The 21,384-nt window shown below is 40.0% G+C and overlaps 2 protein-coding genes across 6 annotated transcripts in view; one reads left to right on the top strand and one right to left on the bottom strand.

Annotated features, from left to right (window-relative positions):
* LOC106085715 (serine/threonine-protein kinase tousled-like 1) overlaps positions 1 to 21,384 on the bottom strand; it is a 593,262-nt gene that overhangs the window by 386,016 nt on the left and 185,862 nt on the right. The window lies entirely within an intron of this gene.
* Positions 1 to 21,384, top strand: part of LOC106085716 (uncharacterized) — a 55,116-nt gene that overhangs the window by 28,989 nt on the left and 4,743 nt on the right. For 3 of the 5 annotated variants that reach the window (XM_013250096.2, XM_059366265.1, XM_013250095.2), the window contains exons 2-6: positions 18,602 to 18,677; positions 18,738 to 18,865; positions 18,919 to 19,470; positions 19,537 to 19,965; positions 20,065 to 20,224. In XM_013250096.2, coding sequence (XP_013105550.2) covers positions 18,602 to 18,677; positions 18,738 to 18,865; positions 18,919 to 19,470; positions 19,537 to 19,965; positions 20,065 to 20,224 — 1,345 coding nt within the window. Of the gene's footprint in view, positions 1 to 9,255; positions 9,358 to 9,564; positions 9,741 to 18,601; positions 18,678 to 18,737; positions 18,866 to 18,918; positions 19,471 to 19,536; positions 19,966 to 20,064; positions 20,225 to 21,384 lie in introns of those variants that run through there. The other 2 variants (XM_013250097.2, XM_013250098.2) reach the window with 2 other exon arrangements.

Below are 21,384 nucleotides of genomic sequence, written 5' to 3'. Positions count from 1 at the left end.
GGAAAACTTCAAACCATTTAAGTTACCCGGACCTGATTGAATATTTCCGGCTTCACTACAGAAAGAGACAGACTATCTGGTGCCTCATCTGGCCAATATTTTCACAGCGTGCCTACGATTTGCATATACTCCGAAAGCTTGGCAGGAGGCAAGGGTGGTGTTTATACCCAAGCCCGGCAAGGCAAGTTATGCGACACCAAAGGCCTACAGACCCATAAGCCTTACGTCCTTTCTACTCAAAACCATGGAACGTATTGTGAACACCATGATAAAGTGTAGGACATCCAGCGAACTACTCAAATACAAACAGCATGCCTATGTCAAGGAAGGTCGGTGAAGATTGCCCTGCACGAGGTTGTGCATGAGGACCACGCCTACTGGTGCACTGGAGACTATTCTACTGGTGCACTGGAGACTAGACAAAGATTAAGTGTGAGGCAGCCACTGCGGCTATGAGACTTAAGGCGATGGGAGAATAGATTGAGGACGGGAGCAGCTCATACCGAGGCGACGATAGGAAACCTGGAAGAAAGGATAGAGGTTTCCGATCGGATACCTGCGATGAACCTTGGAGTCGAGTGCGAGGCACTGCTGCCATCGGCACAATTTTGGATTGACTGGAAGATCATGTTACACGGATGGATCAAAGCTAGAGGATAGAGTGGGCCTGGGGATGTACATTGAGAACCCAGGGACTGAGATCTGTTTTAGACTGCCTGACCATAATACGGTCCTGCAGGCGGAGATCCGGGCGATCACGGAATGCGTGAAGTGGTGTCGTGCTAACACGAGGACGTCGAGCGTGAACATCTTTACCGACAGTAAAATTGCCATAAGAGCAATAACAACCAGGACGGTAAGGTCACGAACAGTCTTGCAGTGTAAGAAGGGTGCCGTTTGGGTGCCGGGCCATAACGGAGTAAGGGGAAATGAAAGGGCAGACGATTTGACGGTGACGGTTGGTTAACCCGAAGCCTTTCGGGTCGACACAGTCTGAGTCAACATTGTGGAACAGCGAAACGGTCGGTAGGACGGCGAAAATCCTATGGGGGATCCAGATCGTGAGAACACGAGGCTATTACTGAAAGGAAGGAATAAGGTGTTACAAACGGAATGACTAGATCCTATGGTGGTGGGTATAAGCATCTTTTTTTAAGGCTACCAATAAAAATATATAACTTTATGAATTTGTAACAAATGTTTGTCCATATTTCTTGCATTACTTTAATTGTTTAATTGAAATGTTAGTGGAACAGACGTGTTGCGCGAATACCTTTTCTGTAACACATTTTCCACAGCACCAGTTGGAATATTTCGGTCGTTACTGTAAAGAGAGGCGGACAACCTGGCATGACAGGTGACAAGAGTGGTGTTTATTCCCAATTCGGCAAGGCAAGTTATGTGGCACCAAAGCCCTATAGACCTATAAGTCTCACGTCTATGATAAAGAGTAGTACAACCAGCGAGTAGCAGCAAGCCTATTTGAAGGTGATATCATTGGACACCTCCCTGCACTAGGTTGTGGTCAAAATAAGAATCTTTCGATGCTAGGATGAACACCTTGGCGTAATGCATTGACATTAAGGGGGCTTTCAACAATGTGAGGACCGACACACTGATCCAACCTTAGATCAGTACCGGTTGGACTTAAAGCCCAAGAAGTTAGCGTAATGAGTTGACATCAAGGGGGCTTTCAACAATGTGCGGACCGACACACTGATCTAATCCTTAGACTTTTACCGCTTGGACTAAAAAGCCGAACAAGTCTTTGAGATGGCATACAACTGGGCTAGACCTAGAGGTCTGTATGTAAACGAGGAAGACGAAGGTGATCTGAGATTGGCTGTCTCCACAGTTCTCTGGCAAAAGTGCAGTATGTGGGGAAAATGTTAATAAAATTCAAATTTTTTGCACACCCCCCCCAAATTGACGCCAGGAACAGGAATATGAAGTCCTTTTTTGTGGCTCGGGCCTGGGGGCTCCAAAAACGGGCTTCCCTCTTGTCAAGTGAAATGATGTCGAATATAGGCAAGTGGTATTCAAAATAACGGAAATTTTGCGTAGAGTGCGAATTTGGTGAAAAAAGTCATAAAAGTCAATCCTTAGGCTGCAGGGCATTGAGAATCTTGAACTTCTGTTCAAAAAGTATAATAACAAGTAAAAGCGTGCTAAGTTCGGCCGGGCCGAATCTTATATACCCTCCACCATGGATCGCATATGTCGAGTTCTTTCCCCGGCATCTCTTCTTAGGCAAAAAAAGGGATATAAGAAAAGATTTGCTTTGCTATTAGAGCGATATCAAGATATGGTCCGGTTTGGACTACAATTAAATTATATGTTGGAGACCTGTGTAAAATGTCAGCCAATTCGAATAAGAATTGCGCCCTTTGTGGGCTCAAGAAGTAAAATAGAGAGATCGATTTATATGGGAGCTATATCAGGCTATAAACCGATTCAGACCATAATAAACACGTATGTTAATGGTCATGAGAGAATCCGTCGTACAAAATTTCAGGCAAATCGGATAATAATTGCGACCTCTACAGGCTCAAGAAGTCAAGATCCCAGATCGGTTTATATGACAGCTATATCAGGTTATGAACCGATTTGAACCTTATTTGGCACAGTTGTTGGATATCATAACAAAATACTACATGCCAAAATTCATTCAAATTGGATAAGAATTGCGCCCTCTAGAGGCTCAAGAATTCAAGACCCAAGATCGGTTTATATGACAGCTATATCAGGTTATGGACCGATTACAACCATACTTGGCACAGTTGTTGGATATCGTAACAAAACACGTCGTGCAAAATTTCATTCCAATCGGATAAGAATTGCGCACTCTAGAGGCTCAAGAAGTCAAGACCCAAGATCGGTTTATATGGCAGCTGTATCAGGTTATGGACCGATTTGAACCATACTTGGCACAGTTGTTGGATATAATAAGAAAACACGTCGTGCAAAATTTCATTCCAATCGGATAAGAATTGCGCACTCTAGAGGCTCAAGAAGTCAAGACCCAATATCGGTTTATATGGCAGCTATATCAGGTTAAAGACCGAATTGAACCATACTTGGCACAGTTGTTGGATGTCATAACAAAACACGTCGTGCAAAATTTCATCCCAATCGGATAAGAATTGCGCACTCTAGAGGCTCAAGAAGTCAAGACCCAAGATCGGTTTATATGGCAGCTGTATCAGGTTATGGACCGATTTGAACCATACTTGGCATAATTGTTGGATATCATAACAAAACACGTAGTGCAAAATTTCATCCCAATCGGATAAGAATTGCGCACTCTAGAGGCTCAAGAAGTCAAGACCCAAGATCGGTTTATATGGCAGCTATATCAAAACATGGACCGATATGGCCCATTTACAATACCAACCGACCTACACTAATAAGAAGTATTTGTGCAAAATTTCAAGCGGCTAGCTTTACTCCTTCGGAAGTTAGCGTGCTTTCGACAGACAGACGGACGGACGGACGGACGGACGGACGGACGGACGGACGGACGGACGGACAGACGGACGGACATGGCTAGATCGACATAAAATTTCACGACGATCAAGAATATATATACTTTATGGGGTCTCAGACGAATATTTCGAGTAGTTACAAACAGAATGACGAAATTAGTATACCCCCCATCTTATGGTGGAGGGTATAAAAACGGGTATATGTGAAAAAAATTCTGCTATCGTTAGCGTTATCCAGGAATTTAATCGAGCAATTTTTGTAAAATTTTAAACTTCTTTTTGTATATTGCGCGATTTTTTTAGAAAAAATGTCTTGCCTATGGTGCTATTTTTGAAAAAAATTATTAAAAAATTTAAAAAAATAGCGCTATTTTTAGTGCTAATAATTTTTGATTTTTATACCCACCACCATAGGATGGTGGCTTGAAATTTTGCAGAGATACTTAATATTGATGTAGGTCATTAGGGATTACAAATGGGCCATATCGGTTCAGATTTGGATATAGCTCCCATATAAACCGATCTCCCGATTTGACTTCTCGAGACCCTGGAAGCCACAATTTCCATCCGATTTGGCTGAAATTCTGCACATAGTGTTCTCTTATGACTTTCAACAACTGTGCCAAGCACGGCCCAAATCGGTCTATAACCTGATATAACTCGCATATAAACCGATCCCCGATTTGACTTCTTGAGCCCTGATATATTTTTCACCAATGAGTGAATTTGAGTACCATATTGCCTATATTCGGTGTCATTTCGCTTGATGAGGGGGTTCGACTTTTCGCAGGCTCGAAAGATCGGAAACAAGGTGAGCTAATTTGAAGGCCATGCCCAATTTCAATATCCGAAAAGGTTAAATACTTCGGAGCGAACCTTGGAGAGGAAACTGAACTGGAAGTGTCACACTCATCAGCATTCTAAGAAGGTTGACAGATGCTGGCCACTAAGTAGGTGGGCCTAAATCCGAGAATAGTTCACGTCTTAGTATTTTGTTTGACTGCAATTGAAAAAAAAGTGCAACGTAATACATGTCTTGGTATGAGCACACCGCCTTAAGGCAATGGAGACTTTTCTAGATATCCCACCCATTGACATAAGATTAAGTATGAGGCAACCACTATGCAGTGGCTATGAGACTTAAAGCGATGGGAGACTGGATAGAATATAGGAGTAGGTCATACTATCGCGACATAATTGAGGCGATAATAGGATACATGGAATGGAAGGGGTTCGGATCGAATGCCTGAGACGACACTTGAGGTCGAATGCGAGACACTGTTGCCAGCGGCACAATCTTAGATTTTTTTTCACGTTACCAACACGCAGGGGATGTCCCCTATATATGCAATGCATTGCGTTGGCAATGAGGAAAGTTAAGGGTTGGAGGGGGGAAAGAGGGAGTAGTGTTTATTGATATTCGCCTTAAGTTGCTGAACGTCAATGTCGGTGGGAAAGACATTAGCCGGAAGACGATTCCACATACGAATGGTTTGGGCGAAAAATGAATTTTCTCGATAATGCATGGTTCGGTCGACTGGCCAATCAATTACAAACGGATGTGAGTTCCTGGCAAGTCTTGTATACCTGGTGAAGAACCTTACTTCAGGGATAAGAAGAAGAATATCCCTGGAACACACGCCATGAAAATAACGATAGAGCAATACTACGCTTCCCACATTCCGTCGATGTTCAAGAGAAGCAATAGAGTTGGATACCCTACTGTCCCCAATCAACACCATCGCTCTCCGTTGAACCCGGTCAAGTAGCTCCAAGGATGATTTTGGAACTCCTGCCCATATATGACAGGAGATATATTCCATCCTCGGCCTGATGTAGGTAGTATAGATTTTGAAAAGATCAGAAGAGTTGAAACATTTCTTGCACCGCCTAAGAAAGTCCACACACTTGAAAGCTTCTTTCGATGCTTCGAATACGTGTTTTGACCAACGGACATCACATTGTATCTTCATGCCCAGAACATCAAGAGAACATCAATATCGATACCGTCGATAGATATCGACGATTGTAGTGGGTCGGTGAATCGCTTGTGAGACAAGAAAAAGCACTGCGTCTTTTGTGCATTAAAGTCTACTCTGTTCATTCCATCCCACTCGGAAATGGCCAACAAATCCTGGCAGAGCGTCTCATCCATAATGCGCCTCCTGTCCACAATTTCTTGAGGACTGGGCCTATGGTCGAATGAATATGAATGACACAGACAATTGTCATCGGCAAATCAGTAGACTGGATTCGAAGTCTAACCCAATAGATCGTCAATGAAAATAAGAAAAAGGGAAGGGGAAAGGACAGAGCCTTGTGGCACACCTGCGGTCAATGTATACTCATCTGATGAGAACCCATCTACAACAACTCGTATAGGGCGATCTCTGAGATAGCTCGATATAAATCGAACGAAGTTATTACCGACTCCAAAAGCGAAAAGCTTTTATAAAAGTGCACCTATCAAATGCCTTGGAGATATCCCGAGCCAAGACCTTACTCTCACCAAACTGGTGGATAGAGCGACTCCATCGTTCCGACAAAAGTGCCATTAGAGCGATTTCTGCGGAACCCATACTGTCTGTCGCTAAGAAAGCCATTGGACTCTAAGTATCTGACAAGATGATGGTTAAACATACTCTTCATAACCTTGGAGAGCACGGAGCATATCGCAATTGGCCGGTAATTCGCAAGGTTGTTTGCCCCACCTTTCTTGGTGGGGCAACCTTCCAGCGCCATGGGAAAGCTCCCGCACGGAAAGCAAGGTTGAAAAGGTTGCGTAGTGGACGAGTATGCGTTGAAGAACACTTACAAAGGACAAGTGTTGATATACCGTCCGTGCCCAGAGATTTATTAATGTCGAGATCCGCAAGATAAACACAATTCCGGGTTTTACCAACTGAAAGTTTATGCTACACAGATGGATCAAAGCTAGAGGACAGATTTGGCTTAGGGGAGGACTCAGGACAACAACGTATGGTACAAAAACAATACCGGATGGTATCGATAAACCATAAAATGATTTAATACCGTTTGGTACTAGCCTTATTACCGAACTGGTATTGGTTTTAATACCAATACTCCTAAAGAACAAAAAAAAATTAAAATAATTTTAATCTAATTTTATTTCGATTATTTATGTAATGTTACACCGTGACCAATCTCAATTCTTTGTATTCCGCAATCGACTCCATATCCATCGATTGCCAGAAGTGGTTTGTTTTCCACGCAATGGACTATCATGTTTTTGATGTAGAATGTCCTTAGAAGTTGTACAATTTCGATGTTCACTGCTTTCGAGAATTTGAACAGGTTTTTACGCACTCAAATTGTATTGAACATTTTTATTTATTTCTTTAACAAATATTTTATAGTGGCGACATTTTTTTAAGTACAAAGTTCAACAACACTTCTGGTGATGCCGACAATTGTTAATAACCTACTTTGTTTGGTATTGAATTGATGCCAAATGGTCTTACAAATCTTTGCCAATGACGTTAACAAAATAATACCAGGGGGTATTTGCAAAGTACCGTAATTTTTCTATCAGTGTGATTATATCCTTAATAAACAACTTTTCTGGCGCGATGACAAGAATATAAATGTAATGCCGAAAATTCTTAATAGTCTACATTGTCTGGTATTGAATTGATGCCAAATGGTCTTAAAAGTCTTTGCCAATGACGGGAACAAAACAATACCAGGTGGTATTTGCAAATTACCGTAATTTTTCTATTAGTGTGGTTATACACTTACAAACAACTCTTCTGGCGCGGTGACAAGAATAGAAATGTGATGCCGTCAATTCTTAACATTGATGTCAAATGGTCTTAAAGGTCTATGCCAAATGGTCTTAAAAGTCTATGCCAATGACGTGAACAAAACAACACCAGAGGGTATTTGCAAAGTACCGTAATTTTTCTGTGAGTGTGGTTATCCTTTTACCAAAAACACTTCTGACGCAATGACAAGAATATAAATGTCATGCCGACAATTCTTAATAGCCTACTTTGTATGGTATTGAATTGATGCCAAATAGTCTTTAAAATCATTGCCAATGACGTGAACAAAACAATACCTGGGGGTATTTGCAAAGTACTGTAATTTTTCTATCAGTGTGGTTATAACCTTACCAACAACTCTTCTGGCGCGATGACAAGAATAGAAATGTGATGCCGTTAATTCTTAATAGCCTACTTTGTCTGGTATTGAATTGATGCCAAATGGTCTTAAAAGTCTATGCCAATGACGTGAACAAAACAATACCAGGGGGTATTCGCAAAGTATCGCAATTTTTCTGTGAGTGTGGTTATCCTTTTACCAACAACACTTCTGGCGCGATGACGATGAATATAAATGTGATGCCGTCAATTCTTAACATCGATGTCAAATGGTCTTAAAGGTCAACTCCAAATGGCCTTAAAAGTCTATGCCAATGACGTGAACAAAACAATACCAGGCGGTATTTGCAAATTACCGTAGTTTTTCTATCAGTGTGGTTATACCCTTACCAACAACACTTCTGGCGCGATGACGATGAATATAAATGTGATGCCGACTATTCTTAATATCCTACTTTGTTTGGTATTGAATTTATGCCAAATAGTCTTTAAAATCTTTGCCAATGAGGTGAACAAAATAATACCAGTGGGTATTTGCAAAGCACCGTAATTTTTCTATCAGTGTGGTTATCCCCTTACTAATGCTGGCTACATTTGTAAGGTATCCTGCCATGTTAAAACTTCTCTACGAAGTGGTGTCGCTATGCGGCACGCCGTTGGGACTTGGCATAAAGAAGGAGGCTTCTATCATTGAGCTTAAACTTGAATCGGACTGCACTCATTGATATGAGAGTAGTATCCTCCGTTTCCTAATGGAATGTTTATGGGAAATGTAGTAATAGTTTCATTCATGCATGACAGTACAGCGTTTAGCGATTGAGTTTGATGCCAATAACTAAGGTACAAAATGTTTGTTCAAAAGAAGTTCTTAAAGCTCTCAAAATCGAAAAAATACCAAGACCACTATCAAACCAATTTATTAATGAAGGTTTTATCCACATATGTATGTACTAGTATGAATGTATTTTGATACCTAATTTAAAATAATATGCGCTGATAATTATTTTTTAGACTAGTTGGTAGTAGCAGCAATTACCCATTTTGGTTTTCTACAAAAGACCCATCTACTATTTACTATCATGTTTCATTTCTGCTTCTGTAAATTTATTTAGTTATAGCATTGCAGTTTCAACATACAGACGAATGATGTATTGACTAGAAGTGATAAGACGATTAATATTTCGTAGAAGTAGTTAAACGAAATTAATTTGCCACCCCTTCAATAGCAAATGGTATGATAAAGTGAACCAAGTGTAAATACCCCATTAAATGACGAAAAAAAGTGTTAAACTTACCGATAATTCTGGTTGAAATGCCAAAATAATGAAAGCAATTCTTTTGTCTTCATATCAAAATTTTGTGCTATAAGAGATTACCCTTAAATTCTACGAATTTTTATTCGCTCATGGTATTAAAGCAATGCTTATATGTATACAGCCATTTGCCGTTAAATAAAATACGCTTGGGCAACAACAAAAGCCAAAAAGAACGACTATCGTTCCTCTCTTATTCTCTTTGTGAGAGCACACAACAGTAAAGACAGTCATAAAAACACAGAGCTATTGGTGTAAACACTGCCATGACCCAGCAGTTGACGAGTTGATGTGAAAAGGAACGGTGGTGGAAATGTGCGTGTTTGTTAAACAAAAAAAAACAAAAAACATCTGCCATCAATTTAAACAAGTCATAAAATATTAAAGTACATTTTATTCGCATCATAATTTGATGTGAACTTTTCATTCTATTAAGTGAGAAGCAGTTTTGTTAAATAAATTATAGATGTAGATATTTATTAATTGTGGGTAAAATGCATTAAAAGAACACTTTTCTAAAGACTTGGTACTTATTTCGAAGTCTTACGAACTAAAATGTAATACTTGCTGGCAACGCCATCGTAGAAATGAATGATTTCGTATATTCAGTTAAAGGCGAAATAATGCCACAAAACGAAATGCAAAAAAAAAAAACGTGGTGTGGCGTAGGGAGAACAAACACACGCACACACTCAATCACTTCATACAAACCGGCACAACAGTCTTACCTAAGAGCATACCGTTTTTTTTTATGGGCGAGTTGAGCTAACATTCAAGAGAATAACATAAAGAGATTTAAGTTCACCACAAAAAGACAGGTAGGGAAAGATTTTAAGAGTTTTTTTTTACAAAGAAATGGAAACATGTGCATAGTGTTAGAATGATATGCAAGCAAATCAAATCATCCTATGTATTATTGTTTTTTTTTTTTAGTAAAGAAGCTACAGCATTCAAAAGGGTTGATTATGCGAATATTGGCTGTGCACAGTGGTTTCGAATGAATAATATGTGCTGTTAATTGAATACATTTTTTGATGGAAAATTGGCTTTACTTTTTTGAGCGATATGGTCCACTATAAGATTCGGATATAAGGGTTGATTATGCGAATATTGACTGTGCACAGTGGTTCCGAATGAATAATATGTGCTGTTAATAGAATACATTTTTTGTTGGAAAATTGGCTTTACTTTTTTGAGCGATATGGACCATATAAGGTTCGGATATAAGGAGGTCTAGTGCAACTCACGTTTCCAAGTTTTAGCTAAAACGGAAAAATAAATGCAGCGCTGTGGGTTTAAGTGCATTAATCGCGATATCGGTCTATATGGTAGCTATATTTAAAATTAGAGGTGTGCACGTGAGTCGTGAATTTTCGTGTCACGAGTGTGTCAAGTGATTCGTTAGAGAGGTCGAAATCCAATCACGTGATCGCGCGTGGCCTTAATTGAATTAAAATTCTTCGTGCGTAAACGTGAGAGAATGAAATCCCACTTACGACCAGGGTTGCCAGATTTGTCGACTTTTCGGCTTTTTCCCGATTTTTTGCTTTAAAAATAGCAGAGTGCCGATTTAATGAAGATTTTTCTTAATTTTCAAAAGTTCTTTTTCATTTAACAAAGAACACAATTAAAAAAGAAAAAAAAAATTATTAAAAATGCTGCTGTAAGTCTAGTCTGTATGTATGTATATTCTGTATATATTCTATAATACCAACGTCAGGCCGAGGATGGAATATAACTCTCATATATAGCCAGGAGTTCCAAAATCATCCTTGACCGGGTTCAGCGGAGAACAATGGTGTTCATTGGGTACAATTGGGTATCCAACTCTATTGCTTCCCTTGAAAATCGTCGGAATGTGGGTAGCGTTGTATTGCCCCATCGTTATTTTCATGGCGTGTGTTCCAGGGATATTCGACTTCTTATCCCTGACGTTAGGATGTTCACCAGGAATACAAGACTTGCCAGGAACTCACACCCGTTTGTAATTAATTAGCCCGTCGACCGAACCATGCATTATCGAGAAAATTCATTTTTCGCCCGAACCATTTGTATGTGGAATCGACTTCCGGCTAATGTCTTTGCCACCGATATTGACGTTCAGAAATTTAAGACTAATATCAATAAACATTACTCCCTCTTTCCCCCTCCAACCCTTAACTTTGCTAATTGTCAACGCAATGCACTGCATATATAGGGGACACCCCCTGCGTGTTGAAAAAAAAATATACATAGACCGATCCACCGATTTAGGTTCTAAGGCCCATAAAAGCCACATTTGTTACGCGATTTTACTGAAATTTCGGACAGTGAGTTGTGTTAAGCCCTTCGACATTCTTCTTCAATTTGGCCCAGATCGGTCCAGATTTGGATATAGCTACCATATAGACCGATCTTTCGATTTGAGATTTTGGGCCCATAAAAGCCGCATTTATTGTCTGATGTCGTCGAAATTTAGGACAGTGAGTTGTGCAAGACCCCTTGACATTTCTCTTCAATTTGGCTCAGATCGGTCCAGATTGGGATATAGCTGCCATATAGACCGATATCTCAATATAAAGTCCTGGCCCCATAAAAGGCGCATTTATTGTACGATATCACTGAAATCTGACACGTTGACTTATGTTAAGCTTCTCGACCTCCGTGTCGTTCATGGTTCAGATCGGTTTACTTTTTGTTATAGCTACTAATATTTTGTTATACACAATTGAACAATGACTTGTACTTTTTAGTATTAGGTCCGAATTGGAACAAAATTCGATATAGCTGCTATGTGGCATAAGGTATGCATTTTTCACCGGATTTTGGCGAAAGGTGGTTTATATCCGAGGTGGTGGGTATCCAAAGTTCGGCCCGGCTTAACGCCTATTTACTTGTTTACCTTGGTTCGAAGAATGTTCATGGTGGTCGGTATGTAAAATTCGGCCGTAATTAGGACGCTTTTATTTTCAGTGTTTGAACTTTGCGTTTTATCGTTTAAAACAACCGATTTTTTAAACTTGGAGTGCCGAATGTTCCGATTTGTTTCTTCAAATTTTTCTGATTTTACTTTAAAATAATCTGGCAGCCCAGCTAACGACACTAATCACGAATCACGAGAAAAATCCCGACTCACGAACAATCACAACTCACGCGACACTCACGAGAAACATCAAGGCTCGAGAGTCAAACACAACTCACGAATCACGAGAGAAATTAAGACTTACAAGTCAATCACGAGTTTATCACGAGACACTCACAAACCACGAGAAAATCACAACTGATGAGAAATTCACAACACTCAAAAGAAAATCATTACTAACGGTAAAAAATAACAAAATATTCAAAATTTTGTTCATGCAGCAAATCATGCGGTATTTATACGTACAAATTAGAGGTGTGCACGTGAGTTGTCGTGTCAAGCGTGAACCACGTGATTCGTGAGTGAGATCCAAATACAATCACGCGATCGGGCGTAACCGTGATTGAATTAAAATTCTTCCTGCGTGAGTGAAAGCATGCTCACGACACTAATCACAACTTACAAGAAAAACACGACTCTCCAGCAACTCACGAGAAAATCACGACTCACTCGCGATTCACAAGAAAATCACGATTAAAGCGTAAAAAAATAGGTTAGGTTCAAGTGGCAGTCTGCCATCAGACTCACTTAGACGTTTTAGTCCATTGTGATACCACAAGAACAGAAGAAGAAAGATGCCTCCTAGTTATTACCGTTGAACCTTTCAGATCGCTTTAAAAAGCCAAATAACTCCTAAATCAGAAGGATTCTCAAAGAAATGAGAAGCTAAAGGGGAACTCCTTCTAACTGCTAGAACACACACATGTTCTATAGTTTTTTTTTTCTTCGATGTCCTTACAGCTGGTACGAAAGTCCTTGCTGGCAACCTTCAGTATGTCAGCATGTTTTCCGATTAGGCAGTAATCTGTCATGACGGACACAATTTTCCAGCCTGTGACAACAAAGCGGTAGACCTCTTCAAGTCTAGATTAGGCCACATAGTTTTGGAATGCTTACAGCCCCGTCTTTGTGACCATCTATCATACGTTGTCCTTCGGGCTCGGTCCTGAAAACTTAGCTTACATGTCGCTAGAAGCATACCCACTGATTCCAGTATCCCTGGATTGTGTAGGGTAGTTCCTAGTCTAGCTTGCGCTCATCAGCTTTACAATTCCCTGGGATATCTCTGTGGCCTGGCACCCAGAACTGGTGAATTTTGAACTGTTAAGCCGTCTCGTTGAGACATCAGCGGCAGTCGAGGTCGGTTTTTGTGTTCAGTAATACTTTCTCCAGGGATTTAATGGCTGTCTGAGAAGATATTTATGCCAATCGTTGTAAAGACATTATATTGTAGCCATTCCATCACTTCCTTATTTGCACGGATCTCCGCTTGATACACACTGCAGTGGTCGGGTAACCTCTTCGATATGACCAGTTCTAGATCATTAGAGTACACCCAAAACCCCCCTGGCCGTTTAGTTTGGAACCATCCGTATAGAAGTCCATGTAACCATGTATCAAGGATAACACAGTGTCCGTAGCCGCCACATGATCAACGAGAAAGCTACCTTAACCTCACGGCATTGGTCGCTGCAATTTGTCTAGCCACAATGACCAGAGGCGTAAGATGTAGCATTAAATTCAGTGCAACAGATGGTGTTGTCCTCAGTGCGGCTGTGATGCACAAACAAGCCATCCTTTGAATCCGGTTAAGTATTGAGCAGTAGGTGGACTTTTAAAGCGCCGTCCACCAGACCACAACACCATATAGCATTGTAGGTCTGGAAACTGCAGTATAAACCCAATGCATGACTTTTGGTCTAAATCCCCAACTTTTGCCAATGGCTTTGTTGCAAGTGTATAGGGCAAGAGTGGCGTTTCTTGCCCTTTCCAAAATGTTGGATTAGAAGTTTAATTTCCTGTCCAGCAAAAGAGCCAGGTATTTTGCGCTTTCCCTAAATGCAACATTCTCTCCTATCAAGTAGCCAGGTTCAACTGTAGGCAACTTGTATCTCCTGCTGAAAAGAACTACTTCTGTCTTGCACGGATTTATACCTAGACCACTTTCGGTAGCCCACTTTGCTGTTGCACGTAGAGTTTCCTGAAGTATATCTCTTAGAGTGCTGGGGAACTTTCCCCTAACCACAATTGCCAATTGAAAGCACCTTCAATGTCAAGAATTGCCTCTATGTAGCAGACTAGGTTGTGCTGTTTCAGTGGATTTGTTTCAGAGTCTTCAGCATAAAGGATGACAGACTAATAGGACAAAAATCATTGCTTTCGGAATTAAAATGACCCACAGGTATATATGATATTTTGATACAAGCATGGAACTAGTCTATCCTAAGCCATGGAACTAGTCTATCAGACACAGCTTATAATTCCACCGGTGATACATCATCAGGGCCTGGCGACTTAACGAAGTCTAAACTTTTTATCACCCAAAGGATTTTCGGCTCAGACACAATTTCCCTAAAACACCCGAAGAATGAATACCACTGACAACCTCTTCTCGGGAAATTCTCCACGTTGTCCGTTGGAGAATTTCCCGGGAAATGTGTATAAACGAGTTGGTCTAGTCTTTTCTCACTAGACATTGTCCATATATTCTCTGACTTCTGAATATACCCCACATTAATAGGTCTCGAGGACAGATTTTTCCTTAGCCTAGAGGCCTCAGATGTATCCTCCACGGAGCTGCAGAATTTTACCCAGGATTTGTTCTGAGCCTTTCTTAGCTCGCCCTTATATTTTCTTAACTCAGCCTTATAGATGTTCCAATCGGGGGGTGCTCTCGTGGCTTTCGATCTGTTGAAGAGATTTCTGCAGTCTTTCCCTAGACCAATCAGCTCTGGGGTCCACCATGGCGGTCGCGGTTTGCCCCTTGCCTTGGCACTAGGACCTGCTGACACAAGCGAGTCATTCAATGCCTTTGTGATCCGATTGACCATTATGTCTATATCCTGCGCAGTTGTCAATTCCTTTTCTGGTCTCGAAGGTATAGAGGTGCAGAATTTGTGCCGAAATTTATTCCAATCTTTCTTCTGTCTAGAAGGGATAGACGAGCAGAATTTGTGCCAAAATGTATCCCAACCTTTCTTCTGATTAGCCGAGGAACCACTTCTGCAGTATTTTCTCCTGAAACTAATATAACGATGATCAGAGAAGCTGTGATCATCCAACACATCGCAGTAGCATATCCTTCCGCGTATATCCTCCGATGCAATGGTAATATTTAGTACCTCCTGCCTGTTATTGGTAATAAAGATCGATTTGTCCCCTTTATTACAAATCGCCAGATTGCAACTTATAATATATTCGATAAACAGCTCACTCCTTTCGTTGACATCCGAACTTCTCCATATCTGGTGATGTGCATTAGCATCACTTCCTACAACACTTATTACAGTGCAATAATGCTTACAGAATTCTTTCATTATGAGTAAAATGATGTCGGTGGGGTAGAGGATGCGTGCAAGACTACCAAACATGAGATAATGAGTTGAAATCCGCGGCGGCAAAATTAATAAAATTGGATTTTAGGGTAATAATAAAGAGAGTGACTGAAAAAAACCCGAGAGCAAAGCAGTAAAAGAACGAAACATGCAGCGTGAGTCGAACAAAAGGAAATACAAAATACCACAACACCAAAGTGTGGAGCAAAGCACATGTGATGGCTGGTTAAATGGTTTTTTTTGTCTTGCTTGTGGATAAATTGTTGTCAGCTTGGAAAGAGTGCCTTTCAACAACAAATTTGTACTTTCGGTCGCTGAGATTTAAAATAAATTGTTGCAGGAATATTAACAAATTTCGTCGTCGTTTTTCGACAAAAGTTGTTGTTTTTCAAAATTATTTTTATCTGTGTTATAATAACCAAACCCTCAAACCTCTATGCAAAACATACATCTTGACGACCTATATGTTTCATTTTTAAAACTGCATTGTGGGGAACTCATCATCCCGGCACGGGATAGCTTTGAGCACCACACAGGCTGGAATATTGAGCTCCAATATGTGTGATGTCACGAGAAGCTTAGCTGCGAGCTACCGGGCGCGTCCACAGGTTGCGGATAGTGGAATGCTCCATACGGAGTAACTGCAACGGCAGTCGCGGACAATCAGCGGTATCGAGCCGAGAGTTTCAGTGAGAGGTCGGACGCCACTGGCTCTTGCACAAATACTGAGTGTCTATGATGCTCGAAATGGCAAGGCAAGTTATTGGCGCCTTTAAATAACCACTGGTCAACCTGTTCCCGCGGCGATCGGTCCATTGGACCGGAACGAGCTTGCTCACCTACAGATGCTTGACGAGGATCGCCACCTCCATATGAAAATGTTGCAACAACAACAACAATAACAAACTTAAACCAGGACTAGCTCCTACCTAGAGCTTTAGGAATCAGTAGTCCTCATATTCCCCAAATTATGTTTCAGATCCTTTGCCCCAAAAGTTATATTTGAATTTATCACAATGGGCCACTGTGCTGAAAAATTCAATTATAACTTTAAGGGTCATGTTTCTCCGATCTGAAATATAATTTGAATATGGGGACTAATGATTCTAAAAGCTCTTGGTAGGCGCTTATCCTGGTATTAGTTTGTATGACCTATCTATGACGAGTTCACCACAGTGCAGTTTTAACAAGAAAGAAGGCATTAAGTTCGGCCGGGCGAACTTTGGATACCCACCACCTCGGGTATATATGTAAACTCCATTTCGTCACAATCCGGTAAAAATTGGATAACTTAAGCACCCAAATTTGGAACGGACATTGAGTGGTCTTATACATATGTCACAATTCAATTTTGTAGAACAAAATATTGGTCTTTTCGGCAGATATATTCAATTAATGTAAACCGATCAGAACCATATTAAGGTCGGATATCGTGAGGCTCAGAAAAACTCACTGTTTCAAATTTCTGCGAAATCTGGTAATAAATAAAGCTTTTACGGGCTTCAGACCCCTCCTCGGCAGATCGGTCTATATGGCAGTAATATTTAAATATAGTCCGATCAGAGCCATATTAGGTCGGATGTTGGGAGGTCTTGACCTACTCACTGTTTCAAATTTCCGCGAAATCGGGTAATATATAAAGCTTTTATTGGCTTCAAACCCCTTATCGGCAGATCGATCTCTATGGCAGCTATATCTAAATATAGTCCGATCTCAACCATATTTAGGTCGAGTGTCAGGAGGCTAAAAATAACTCAATGTTTCAAATTTTAGCTTAAAAAATTAAGCTCCTATGGGCTTCAAACCCTTTATCGGGAGATTGGTCTAAATGACAGCTATATTTAAATATAGTCCGATCTAAACAATATTTACGTCAGATGTCGGGAGGCATAAAATAACCCACTGTTTTAAATTTCAACGAAATCGGGTAGTAAATAAAGCTTTTATGGGCTTCAGACCCTTTATCGGGAGATCGGTCAATATGGCAGCTATATCTAAATATAGTCCGATCTGAACCATATTTGGGTCAGTTGTCGGGAAGCCTTAAATTTTCAGCAAAATCGGATGAAAAATAAAGTTTTTATGGGCATTAGACCCTTTATCGGAAAATCGTTCTATATAGCAGCTATATCCCAATATGGTCCGATTTGGCCCATTCAAGAACTTAGCCAGCGTGCATCAAAAAGTCTTATCTGTGCCAAATTTCTAGAATCATTACAACAGACGGACAGACACACGGACATCGTCTTAGAATTTTACGACGATCCGAAATATATATTCTTTGTAGTGTCGGAAATTGATATTTCGATGTGTTGCCAACGGAATGACTAAATGAATATACCCCTATCGGTGGTGGGTATAAAAATGGGTCATATCGGTCGTCAACTTATATGTTTTGCATAGAGTTTTGAGAGTTTGGTTATTATTACACAGATAAAAATAATTTTGAAAAACAACTTTTGCCAGAAAACGACGACGAAATTTGTTCATTTTCCTGCAACAATTAATTTTCAATCTCAGCGACCGAAAGTACAAATTTTTTGTTGAAAGGAACTCTTTTCAAGCCAACATATAAAAACAACAACAACTAGCTTTACCCCTTCGAAAGTCAGCGTGCTTTCGACAGACAAACGGACGGACATGGCTAGATCGACTTAAAATGTCATGACGATCAAGAATATTCATACTTTATGGGGTCTTATATGACTATTTCGAGGAGTTGCAAACAGAATGACGAAATTAGTATACCCCAATCATATGGTGGAGAGTATAACAATCATTTAAGCAGTCAACATATATATCTTGCATAGAGGTTAAAGGGATTTGTTATTATTAAGAATTTTATGGTGGTAGATAGATTCTTTATATAGTGAAGTTAGAAAATTTTAGGTAAGAAATTGTTTACAATTATTATTATAAAAGAAAATCAGTTAACAGTGACTTGTTAATCACTCAACATAGTACTTTTAAAATTACGGGTTTGTGTCTTGGCTAAGTTATATTCAAATTTATCTTCAGGGACCTATAAAATTCTTCAAAATTGGTATTCGCTTATGACAGTGAATGGCTGCGTTCAAGGACCTACTACTGCTGACGACATTTTTTAAGCCTTAATTCACATAAAATTTCGCTATTAAGATTTTTTCGTCTCTGGCTCACCGTTCGAAGGATCCGCTATCAAAAAAATTAAAATTTTTCTTCATTCTTCTTAATTTTTTTGTAGAACATGGATTCCAACAATCAACTTCTGCAACTCTTAAAGGAGCTACAAGGGGAAATATTTTATCAGATTTTTGCGGGTAAGATTTTGAAATAAATTAAAAAAACAATTCATTTAATGGAATCATCAAAATTTGTAGACTGCCAAGTGAATGTAACGTCTTTAAAGTTTATGGGTAGCCAACATTTGGATCAACTTATACCGAAAAATTTGTTTGGTCCCAGAATAATATTCGAACACTATTTGAAGGAATGGCAAGAGAAACAGGTAAGTTAATAAAAATGCAAAATGAAATTTCCATAATTGAAAATCCTTGCTAGACGGCCGTAGTGAAGCCAAAAGATCCTCTGGAAGCTGCTGTTGAGACTCAAGTTGAAAGAAAACCCAGAGCTATTCCCAAATTAATTTTGCCCAAACTAACAACAACAACAACGACAAATGAGCCAGAATCAATTGTAAACGATTCAATTGAGATCTTCAATTCGATGCCACCAAAGACAGAGATTATCATGGAGGACACAGAAACAATGGATTCTTCATATCCCTCAGAGCCATGGCCATCACAACCGGATGACGATGACTACACTAACGACTCAAGTTTGCTTGAACCCTTACCATCAACCTCCACCAAAAGGTCTGAACCTTACGACACTGGTGTCAAACTAACAGTCATTGATATTTTGAAACAATCCTTCAATGGCAAACAAGTTCTGACGTATTATGAGAAAAATTCCATTTTAACTCCAAAAATGAGAGTCCTCTTGGCTACCTCCTTGGTAGAGTATCTGGTTGAGAAAAAAATTATACCAAAGCGTGAGAATATAGAAGCCATGGCAGAGAACATAGTCAAGTGCTTCAAAACCGAAGATAAGGTAGGCTAGTGTTTTCTTGTTGTTGTTTTCGAATAGAGAATTATCTTGAGGAGAATTTACTTTTAGGATATCTACTATGTGCCACCGGAACGTGGTAAAAAACCAGGAGGCATTTTATACCTCAAATATTACAACTATGCCAAGAAACTAAAAAAGGTGGGCTGCTACGATATGATGGAATACGCCAAACCGAGCATTAAATTTTCCCTAGACGAGGAAGCAAATTCCGAGGAACCCAATCCAATACTATTTACACCATTATGCAAATCGGTATTTGATTTAAAGCTACCGGTAGCGAAAATCCTCAGTAAGAGCTATGATGGCCGTCAACTATTGAATCACTATGAGAAGCATGACAATCTAACACAGAAGCACTCCTATATGGTCTCTGCCTGCATTATCAATTATATGTTTGAAAATGAAATCAGAGCAAAACCAGAGGATTTTGAAGTTATAGCCGATAATATAATACAATTGTTTCCCAATGAGAGTAAGGTAAATAAAAAAAAGTTTTTCTTAATGTTGAACAAAGTTCATCTGTTTTTGCGATTTAATTTTAAAAATTTATTTTTTTTAACAATTTGTCTTCTACAGGAGACTTATTACTCCAAGGAGAGGGGGAAAAAACCTGGTGGAATTTTATTTAGAAAATATCACAATACCATTTCCCAACTCAAGAGAAAAGGTTTGGAAGTTATCGCCATGACACAGTGCAAAAAGCAGCGTCTATCTGCGCCAGCAATTAACGAAACAGGTAATACATTTGATACAAAAACAAGTAAAAGCGTGCCATGTTCGGCCGGGTCGAATCTTGGGTACCCACCGCCAAGGATTCTGCTGAAAATGTATGCAAATTAAATTTAGTTAAAGGGCATAATTTTATTCTACATACCAAGCTTCTGTCAAACCAGCAAAAGTAAAGCTTTAGACCGATTTACGTGGGAGCTATATCCGGTTATAGACCGATTTGGACCGTACTTGGCACAGTTGTTGGAAGTCATAACAGAACACCTCATTCTAAATTTCAGCCAAATCGGACAAAAATTTCGGCTTCCAGGGGCTCAAGAAGTTAAATCGGGAGATTGGTTTATATGGGAGCTATATCCGGTTATAGACCGATTTGGACCGTACTCGGCACAATTGATGGAAGTCATAATGGAACACTACATACTAAATTTCAGCCAAATCGGACAAAAATTGCGGCTTCCAGGGGCTCAAGAAGTCAAATCGGAAGATCGGTTTATATGGGAGCTATATCCGGTTATAGACCGATTTGCACCGTACTCGGAACAATTTTTGGAAGTCATAATGGAACACTACCTACTAAATTTCAGCCAAATCGGACAAAAATTGCGGCTTCCAGGGGCTCAAGAAGTCAAATCGGGAGATCGGTTTATATGGGAGCTATATCCGGTTATAGACCGATTTGGACCGTACTTGGCACAATTGTTGGAAGTCATAACAGAACACCTCATTCTAAATTTCAGCCGAATCGGACAAAAATTGCGGCTTCCAGAGGCTCAAAAAGTCAAATCGGGAGATCGGTTTATATGGGAGCTATATCCGGTTATAGACCGATTTGGACCGTACTTGGCACAATTGTTGGAAGTCATAACAGAACACCTCATTCTAAATTTCAGCCAAATCGGATACAAATTTCGGCTTTTAAGGACTCAAGAAGTGAAATCGGGAGATTGGTTTATATGGGAGCTATATCCGGTTATAGACCGATTTGGACCGTACTCGGCACAATTGTTGGAAGTCATAATAGAACACTAGGTGCAAAATTTCAGACAAATCGGACAAAATTGCGGCTTCCAGGGGCTCAAGAAGTCAAATCGGGAGATCGGTTTATATGGGAGCTATATCCGGTTATAGACCGATTTGGACCGTACTTGGTACGGTTGTTGGAAG

Source organism: Stomoxys calcitrans, chromosome 4, assembly GCF_963082655.1.
Source record: "Stomoxys calcitrans chromosome 4, idStoCalc2.1, whole genome shotgun sequence".
In the NCBI taxonomy this organism is placed as follows: Eukaryota; Metazoa; Arthropoda; class Insecta; order Diptera; family Muscidae; genus Stomoxys; species Stomoxys calcitrans.
The sequence above is the reverse complement of the archived record's forward strand: the minus strand, read 5'-3'. Positions and strand labels throughout refer to the sequence as shown.